This window comes from Cajanus cajan, chromosome 11, assembly GCF_000230855.2.
Source record: "Cajanus cajan strain Asha chromosome 11, NIPB_CcT2T_4, whole genome shotgun sequence".
NCBI classification, from domain to species: Eukaryota; Viridiplantae; Streptophyta; class Magnoliopsida; order Fabales; family Fabaceae; genus Cajanus; species Cajanus cajan.
This window is the reverse complement of record NC_138527.1, coordinates 36,591,658-36,602,091: the sequence shown is the minus strand read 5'-3', so window position 1 is coordinate 36,602,091 and position 10,434 is coordinate 36,591,658. Positions and strand designations below refer to the sequence as shown.

General features: G+C 32.7%; 1 protein-coding gene across 1 annotated transcript; it reads right to left on the bottom strand.

Moving 5' to 3' along the window:
* Positions 1-1,929: 1,929 nt before the first annotated feature.
* On the bottom strand, positions 1,930-6,297 carry LOC109799796 (lysine histidine transporter-like 8). The gene is made up of 5 exons (XM_020360426.3): positions 5,788-6,297; positions 4,515-4,651; positions 3,643-4,070; positions 2,895-3,026; positions 1,930-2,692 (listed from the first exon to the last, which is right to left on the bottom strand). Exons 1-5 carry the CDS (start codon positions 6,207-6,209, stop codon positions 2,204-2,206), a joined length of 1,608 nt encoding a protein of 535 aa, XP_020216015.1. The 5' UTR covers positions 6,210-6,297; the 3' UTR covers positions 1,930-2,203.
* Positions 6,298-10,434: the final 4,137 nt, after the last annotated feature.

Genomic DNA, 10,434 nt, shown 5'->3' with positions numbered 1-10,434 from the left:
CTTGTGGAAAGCATGTCTTGAAATATTTCGGGTTGAAATTTCCGTTTCCATACCTCCGAAGAGTTGGGCGATCAAAGTGTGTTGGGCTTGCGACTATAGTTAATACTGTTTGATAGTAGAAATCGGTTTGGGTCTTTCCGAAGAGCGATACAGCTCATCCTTTGTGAATTTTGCCTTGAAAGAAAGGAAAAAACCAAAATAGAGAAAATAGTTACCTAGCTAGCTGCTCTTTCTGTATTAAATTGTTTTCTAGCCTTTTTGCCTGGGTAAACGGAGTTACACGATTCCAAAGTTCCGTTTAGTAATTTTTTTCTTCTACCAATCTTACTGAAATTCCATTATATTATTGATACAAACTGGCCTTTCTTAATTAAGAGTGTTTATTTAGCAACTTAGCGTGGTTGGTGTATTGTAAATCCCTTGATATCTCCATTCCAAAAATAAAAAAGGCCTTTCAATTATATACCTACATTTTACGTTCTTGCGGCCATTGTGAGACCCATGTAACCTGATTTTTCTTTCCATTGCGATGTGAGATCGCCTTGTTCTCCTCACTTTAAAACATAAGTTTGAATCATGTAAGAGACATTTTCTAAGTCTCTTTTCTGTTTGAGAAAGCAACTTAATAATTTTTTTTATGAGTTTTTATTACACAACAGTTTATGTTATTATGTTATAAGTGATTAAAATTCAAAAAGTTATTTAAGTTTGAATATATATTATAATAAGCGCTTTAATATATTTTTACGTTTGAACACGTTGTGTGTGATAGTAGTAGCCACCAATCACCATCATCGCTTTAGAAATTAGAACATGCTGTGATGTTGTTGTATGGCATTTTTCAAATGTTGTATGCCCCTTTGAAGTACCCCATTTCAAATGTTGGTATGACATTTTTTCAAAATTTGTTAATGACTCTTCGTCACCTTTGACAAGCCTCTCTATTATTTGGGGATGCTTTTCCCCGACAAGGCTAAGTTAACGAATACATTATGATTCTATCAATTGTTTTGTGTGATATATAAGTTTATTTATCAAACTCTTTTTATTGATAAAAAAAAATAATACATGAATTATTTAGGCATTGGAGAGGTATTAGTATTAAGACTTTTGAACATATCCGTCATACAAATAATAGAGTAGACAATAAGATTGTTGTTTCCGATGAAGATTGTTACTCAACTTTTTATTTGCATGGTTGGTTGCTATTTGAACTAACTACAATGGTGCTACTCTAGAAATTCAATATATTATATTAAAACTTATAAATAATTCGTTACATTTTTATAGTTTTAATTAGATTGTGGAAAAAAAACACTGCATTCCTCTCTATATTTTTTTTAAAAAATAATAGTGGGTGATTTGCGGAATACATTTAAAGAGTGTGAATGATTTTAATAAAAAAAGAATAGCAATAGAGAGAATAAAAACCAAATAAAAATAAGTTTTTGAGTATATTTGACTCCTAAACACATTTTAGCGTTTAGTTTCAATTGTATTTCATATTACTTTTTTTTTTATTTCTAACATATGAAAAAATTAATATTTAAAACTCAATAGTAATGAATAGATGGTAAAAGAAAATTAGTGCATATGATTTTTTCTTTTGATAAAAAGCTAATTATATGCCCATATATATCTATGTTTTAGGGGAATTCAAGACACATGGATAACTCTCCTAAATTTTTTTTAATGGCCATTAGATATTAGATCCTTATAGAAATTTCGCTAACAAATTTATGTATAAAGTAGTCAAGTTTTCTTCTCTAATGCCATTGTGGGCTTTTATTTTTCTAAAATTCAGTTAACATAATAAAATCAAATTTAATATAATACATAGTATTTTATACAATATTGCATAATATTAAAATACTATTAGATTTTATGATATCAATTTTTATACAATCAGACATCGACCATCATATCATGTATGACAAATCAACTCTATATATTTCAATTTCCAGAACAAGAATATTTATACAACCACGACCCCCGTCCTTCGTAGTTAATGATATTTGTACAAATATCATCATTACTTTTCCTTTGGAAAAATCAGCATGAAGCTACAAATTAAGTGGGAGTGACAAATTTGAATTTCTCAAAACCAAAAAAAGAAAAAGAAAAAAAGAAAAAGACATTGTCTTACACTAATTACCTCCAAACATGATGCATGCATGCATGCATCCACTTGATGTGAATTAAACTACTGAGGATTGAAGAAACTGACATTAACACCAGTGTCAATGATAACATATATGCTAGCTGCAACCAATATGGCACTCAAAGCCACCCCAAATGTCCCTAAGAACCAATTGAGCCACCACATGCCACTATACTTGTTTGGCTTCTTTGTCTTAAGCCACATGAAACAAGGGTATGCCAATGTCACTGGCAGTGCCACTCCTCCAATTAGACCAGCCAGCTGAGACAAAAAGGGAATCGCCACTCCTATGAAGAAGCACATGAACCCAAAGAACACTCGAAATAGGGCACGCAGCCATCGAGGGCATGGCTTCTTCATTCTTGTTGTGTACTGTGATTCCAAGTCATCAAATGCTGGCATGCCATAGATTTGAAACGAGCACAATCCATTCACCACTACGAAGAAGCTTGTTAGCCCTAGCACGAACCTTGACACGTCACGGGAATGGTATTGGTATAGGGCTGTCAACATTCCTCCATTTGAAGGAATCTGCAAATTTTATGTCACATGAATTAGAATACATTGTATTTCATAATATTAAGGACTATGAAAAATTATTATGACAAAATAAGGTACAAACTATTATATATAAAAGGTGAATCGTGATAAGATGACTAAATAAAAGTAGTGTGTAGTCATTAAATGTGATTATGAATTATGTTACTACACATTGATATAGTTAGGTGCGTACCAATTGGCCATAAGCCCAATAGCCACCAATGGCCAAGGGAAATAAGCATGCAGCAATGAGTGCATAAGCAACCTTGACTCCTTTCCACATTGGCACGTGTGATGGATGCTTCTCGCTTGAAGGCATAGTGGACTGCAATGCAAGAAATTTAAAAATAAAAAAAAAACATATATGATGAAGTATTTCTATGTTGATTATATAACAAGGAATTTTTTTTTACATGAATAATTTAATATTTGAATCTAAAAAACCAATTAAATATCTAAAGCTTAGCTCAACCTCGTTGAAAAATTGAGATTTGGATGGCCTAATAAATGAGATTGATCATACTCAACACTTATCGTTAATTCATGATTTTTTTTCCCCATATGCCGAACGTCATTGTGGACTAATTCATACAAAAAGCAAAGTCGTCCACTAACTTCAGTTTCAAATTTGCAATGTTGTATGTTTGACCTGGTCTCTCTTTTCATGCACTTTATTTCAACTCTGAATACAGTATTCTACGTTCTGATATCTATTATCAACTAACTACTAAGCAATTAATATACGAATTTCAACCCTATCAAGTCAAAAGATAAAACAGCAAAAAAATAAAATAAAAATTCAAACTTTCTGCTTATGTGACTCTGACTAGTGAAAAGTACTCAACATATGAATCAACGACAACTTATTCTACCCTTTGATCTCATGATTCAATTTTTCACTAATTTCACAAAATTCAACTAGGATAGAGGAACATAATTACCTGTATTTCAAGGATGAGATTGTGACCCCTAAAAGCAAAGGCAATGATACCTAAGGCATTAAGCACACTAAAGGCACTTTCAACATTGCTTGAAGCTCTTATAGGATCATAGCTGACACCTGGAAGGGCACCCTGTGCCACAGAGGTAACCCAAATGGAGGTACAATACACTACAGCAGTGACAGCTCCAACAAGTGAGACCCCAGCAATGGAATTCAAGTTTGGCAACTGTGATAGCACCACAGCCACACAGGTAAAGACCAAGTACCATTCCACAGTGGTCAAAGGTTTAGCAGTGCATGATTCCCCACACACCACTTGATAAAATGTCCTTGCTGTGGACCCTCCTATGATGATCAATGTGGTGCATGTCCCAGCTGATAGGTACAATATTGGGAACATGGCTAGCAATTTCCCCAGTCTTTCCCCTGCAACACATCATTCCCATACTTTATTAGTTGAGAATAATGGGATTAATAATAGAGAAAAAATTCTAAAAATAAAATAATTTTATATCTATCATTTAATTATAAACTATATATATAATGGCAGGGATCGAATGTTTGATTTGTATATAAAAATCTGTTAGATCAATGACCATTCATCTATATAAACACTTATTTATATATATATATATATACATATATATATATATATATATATTAAATTTGTTGACTTTTATAATAATTATGTTAAAAACATATATACAACAATGATTTTTTTTATTAGAATTCATGCTATTAAACGCTTGGAAAAAACATCTTGTTTACACAAATGCTAATGTAATTTATTGGGTAAAAGAATTATTTTATGTAAAATAATGGGATTAAAAAATAGAAAAGAAATATAGTGGACACGTGGAGAAATCATACCGAAGGTAGCAGAGCAGAGTTGAAGATATCGACAGTAGCGTACACCGTGTTCTACTGACTCGTGAAGATTGACCAGCAGCCACAAGGTGTAAAGTTGCCATATGAACGCGATAGTCAAACTTATGATTCCCCATGTCCTACAATCCACCAAATTTTTTCTTAATTAAATATTAAATCATTCCATGCAGAGCAATCACATGGGGCCATTAAATATATTATATCTGTTATTTTATTTGAAAATCAAATAATTGAGTTTAGAATTGATTCCATTAAAAATAATCGCATGAAACGTAAATCAGTTACAATCATAACAAAGTGGTATCACTTTATATTATACAACTTACTCTATTATTGTTATTATGGTTTTTTTAATAATAATTCCAACTGTTTGGATGTAACCAAAGAATCCTAGCTGTAATTTGATACATTACAAACATGCACACATTTAAAAATCTACCACAAGTTAATTAACCTTATCTCCACCAAATTGAAAGGTAAAAAGAGAACATATACATAGAACTAGGAACGTTTTAATGCCTTTTTTAGATAACATGATTATTATATTTTTTTAAAAGTTTTGTTCATATATATTTCATTTCAATTCAATAAATTAAGGGGGAAACGAAGACAAGATGAAATGGAAAAATCATTTCATATGTGTCAGAAGACTAATACGTACACACGGAGAAACTGTAGCTAGGAAAGAGATTGATCGAGGATAAAAATAAGAAATTATTAGATAGTAGAAACATATTTACCACCCTGTTCATTTTTTATGTGACACGTTGTTAGATTTTTTAATTTATATAAAACAAATTAATAACACTTTGTTACAAAGTTAGGTTGGTAATCCTTTAACATTTAATAAGTAATTAAATCCAAGAAGGTAGAAACATACATTAAAAAGAAAGAAAAATGTTTAGTCGTAGGTGTCAAATACTCACGAAAATCATAAATCCATGAATCCCACTTGTTTTATGTCAAATTTTGCTCTTTATTTATTTATTTTAAATGAAAAACAAACAGCAACTTACGTACATGCTTTCATAAATAAAAATAACATTCCTCAAAAAGAAAACACAAGTAACATATATGTATTATTTGAAGTGATGAAAACAAGTTTTTTATGATAAATTTATTGACTTTTATGATATATATAATTATATAGAAAATCTTCTCAACACTATTTTTGATTCATAGATCATGTAAAAAAAATTATATTCACAATACATACATCACCATTAAATTCAAATTAACAGATAGAAAGACTTACCAACCAAGAATAGTGAATGCAACGGGGAGAACAAGAGCCTGAATTCCAATCCCAGAACAAAGAGTATGAAAAGCAGCATAGTATTTGTTACCATTCCTAGACTCAGTGATTGGAAGCCAAGCATCTTGAGGATCAAGCTTGGTGAGTTTCAAAGCCTTCCTCACAGGGCTTCCCAAAGGGGTGATAAACCTTGGAGTCAAATTCGATATTCTAAGTGGGGTTCTTGGGGTCTTAGGAGTCCTACTTTTAGGACGTGGTGCATCTCCATCCTCTGAGTGAAGGAGTGGTGACCTTGTTAGAGATGGTGAATGAAGCTGAGAGGGTGGACATGACACAGGTGGAGATGCCACCACTGGTGTTCCAACCACTGAAGCTGTTCTAGGAGTTATTGGTGCTGACCATATTTCCTTAGTTTCAGCCATGTTAACCCTAGCTAGCTAGCTAGTTTTCTATTTAGCTACCACTTTGTGTTGGTCTCTCCTCCTTGTGTGTGCTGCAATTTCTCTCAAACATTTTCATGTATATATAGTGGTGTCGTGTGGTGTGGGAAAATACAAAATGAAAGGTGGGGGCATCGTGTACAGTATTTCCACATTACATTATTGACTAACTTCAACGTATAAAATATTCTCATGTGTTCCCATGCATGTGTATATATAAAACTAATTTTAGCGAGGGATTTTAATTTAATAATCAAGGGATGGACGAAAAATCATTTTCAGAAGATATATGGTATATCTAATAAGCATGCCAAATTATGGCTCAAATTAACCATGGAGAGTCGTAGGGGCATGGCATGGCATGCCAACATGGGTTTATTTTACAAAAAAAGTGTTAGCAATATTTTTTTCTAATACTCTTTTTATTAATTCAAAATAATAAATTTTGATGGTGCTACTTCCAAATTAATAGAGACCCATTAAATAAGATGCGAAATTTATAAAATTATTATTTTTAATAAAATTTTAATTAATAATAAAAGACTATTTCAAATAGTGTTCACAAAAATTGGTCTTAATTTATTTGAGTCTTTGTGTGACCATATTCATTTAAGTAGCTAGCTGGGTTGGCGGAGAATTTTCAGTATTATTTAAGCAGTTGGTGGTGAAGTGAATACTGTTTATTTTCAACGGCGGGTTTGACTAATAAAAATGGCTGCCCATAGTTGTGAGAGACTATCAAATGATATACGAAATGATTTTACAATTGAATAACATGACTGTATTTCTTACAAATCTTCTATGGTTGAATTATTATTTTATATAAAAAAATACATACTACAAAGAAAATATACTCTAGTTTATCTTATTCAAAAGTGTTAAATGAAAAATAAATGTATTAATTTAATTTCTTGAAAACACTGTTACTTATTTATTAGCTGATTTAATGTGATAAATATTAATTAATGTTTTGACTTTGTGGACTTGGGAGGAGAGTTTTGTTGGAATAAATATCATATTTATAGATAAAATATATCACATTATTTTTATTAGCTAATTTAATGTGATAAGTAATTAAAGTTTTTGAAAAAACTATGTTAAAATTAAATGCAAGAATCTTTAATTTCTAAGAAAATATACAAATATTTGTGACTAGCCACCAAACAGATTTATTCATTCTAAGAATTATGAATTTTGAGTATAAAAAAGATTCTTCTTCTAGCATATGTACAAGATTAAGAAATGTTTATCATATTTTAGATTTCATAAAAAAAATGTCATGCAATTTTTTTATTATATCCTTATCTTTCATATTAATTAATTTTATTTCATATATAATATATATACATATATATATATATATATATATATATATAATATTTAATATTTTATTAATATTGTAATAACGACAATTAAAGCAGGACAATTTTTTTAATTAAGAAGTCAAACAAGATGGTTGGGAGAATGTTACTTTTACAAAAACATATTTACCATACAAGAGAAATAGGAAGATTAATTAGCTGGAAGATGTTGCAAGAAGATTTAAAATGATTCTTTGAAAATAAAATAATCTTTCTCTATGGCATACGATTTTAGAGTTGATAATTCTCAAGCTATCGGTTTAAGAATTTTGGCACAACATTAACATATTATTAATACATGTTGTTGTTTTTCTTTAGTGATATAACTATAAGTGCCTCCTCCGTACCTTAACCCACCTATATAATATATGCATTTTATATGTAAGAAAGGAGTACTTGGTCAACAAAATGCATCTAATTGGAAATGTGACTTTCAACTCTCAACTACCGTGTGGGTGGCTGTCTTCTGAAGATTCTACTATGTTCTTCTTATTGCAGTCAATAATTAATACTTACGTCACCATTACCACCAAATTACAGCACCAACGTATATATGCACCAATGAATAGTGGGAAAAAGACAAGAAACATCTTTGTAAAACCATTTTCCTTATAAAAAAAAAGGGTAGTAATAATCAACTTTCTTTCATCAATTTCGAACATATCTTAGGTATAAACATGTATATTTATCTCATCATGCTTTTTTATCTCCCTTCGTGTCAAAACTTGTTTTGGAGGAGACAACGTTGTGCCTGGACCGGCATCATGTGTACTACTACTAGTATTGCATAACCCTAGGAATAAATGTCGAATTCAATTCCCATACTATATTTAAAATGAAAATGATGTAAAATCTTCATTTGTCAAATCCTTTCTTGGAAAGTTATAAATAATTATTGGCGGCAGGGGTTGTACCAAGGTTGGAGTCATGTTTCTGTGGTTAGGATAACAGGATTAATTTGCAGTGGTAGAACTTTTCAATAGCGTAAACAAGAGGATTTGGATATATATGTTATTTTTTGTTTTAGAGTATTCTCTAATTAACGGTCTAATTAGAGTTATTTTTTTTTTAGTAAAACCGTTTTCATGCACCTAGTTAATTAGAATTTAAATCTTAATCAACATTCTAGTTAGAATTTAATTAAATCTCAATCAACATTCTCAATAACGGATTCAGCTCTCTATCAACCATTGATAAGACCATATACTATTTTAAAGATGTACTCAACGTTTCTGAATGAAAGACTATATATTATAATTCAAAGCCCACTTTATACAAATACTAAATTAGGTGAGTCTAGGAACGAAGGTAAAAGTTATTGGCTTGACTTGTTGGGGCCAACGTACACACACGTATGAGAATGGAATCATCGGTTAAATTAATGTTGGTTGTTTTTAAATTTTAACCTGCTAGGACTTCCATAAACAAAACGAAGAAAGTCCAATGTGCTTTTCTGATCTGTAACATGAAATTAGATATAAATTTTAATTTTTAGCCCTATAAGGTGATAGGATGCGATCATGATACCCTTGATCACTCTGTCAGATTCTCACATTTTTCTGCTCCTTTTTTTTTATTGCTAATTCATAGGCAATTCTTAAAACTATTATTGTCCTAATTATTGTATATGGGTCTTTGTTTATGTAAGTGTACCTACAAAGGGGTACACCAATAATCTTCTCGTAGTATGAAGGCCGAACGAGTGCTCCAATCCGATGTGAGTAGAGGGGTTGGTACCTGCAAAAGGCACTCCAACGCTCAAGTCAGGACAAGCACAGATATCTAGGATAATTAATGAACAGTGACGTTACCTTTTGACCTGAGCTATTTATACTGACATTTATGGGCCCTGGACCCCATGGGCCCTGCAACGTATTTACCGTATCAGGTAATACACCTTAATCATCTGATTAACCCCTAATCACGGGTTAAGAGCAATGAGTAATGATAGTTCGGTCCTGGTGGCCGATTGCCGTTCGGCCACCAAGTACTGCCATTCGGCGGCCGACTGGCGGTGGCCGAACGCCCCTACCCGTACACTGCCCCCCAGCCTTGAAGGAAGGTGAGGCTTTCTTCAAGGGTAGAGCAAAGACGGTTGCCAGGGTAAAGTGAACGGTTGCACAATCGTAACCGTTAGATCTTGGAGATCGAACGGTTACATCTTCTCTTAAATCTTGAAATTTCCCGCCTCTTTTTGAGCTTATAAATAGGTTGAGTGGTAGGGCCATTCGCACGTATTGCTCTCATCCGAATTGTGGTGGCCGAACGCCCCTACCCGAAATTCGATAATTCGATAGACCAAGCCATCATTCTTCCTGCCAATTCTGGTTTACGCAACACTTTCGCTATCGGGCAATCAGTTCGAACGATGATTTGGTGACTTTGGAAATATTGCCGAAGGCGCCGAGCGGTATGGACTAGCCCCAGTGCCACTTTTTCCAAAAGCTGGTATCTTGTCTCAGCCTCCTGTAGCATTCGACTGATGAAGTAAATAGGTTGTTGTTCCTCCCGTTCTTGAATTAGAGCTGTACTTATTGTATCATTTGATATACATAAATAGAGCACAATTGGTAACGTTAGATCGGGTTTAGAAAGTATAGGCGGCGAACCGAGACGTTCCTTTAGGGTCCGAAAGGCCTTTTCACATTCATCAGACCATTCAAATTTTTTCGCTTTTCTCAACAATCCCATCATGGGTTTCGTTATTTCGGCCAGACACGGGAGAAATCGTGATAACGCTGTAAGCCGACCTGCTAGTTGTTGAACTTGTTTAAGGTTCTGAGGGCTTGTCATGTTGACGATTGCCATGCACTTGTCAGGATTAGCTTCGATACCTCTCGCCGAAA

What these genes read in the sequence shown, in the direction of transcription:
- LOC109799796 (XM_020360426.3), bottom strand. Translation starts at nt 6,209, where the DNA reads ATGGCTGAAACTAAGGAAATATGGTCAGCACCAATAACTCCTAGAACA. An exon ending in ACTCTGCTCTGCTACCTTCG is followed by an intron (nt 4,071 to 4,514) that starts GTATGATTTCTC and finishes GATGTGTTGCAG; the next exon opens with GGGAAAGACTGGGGAAATTG. An exon ending in ATCTCATCCTTGAAATACAG is followed by an intron (nt 3,027 to 3,642) that starts GTAATTATGTTC and finishes CTTGCATTGCAG; the next exon opens with TCCACTATGCCTTCAAGCGA.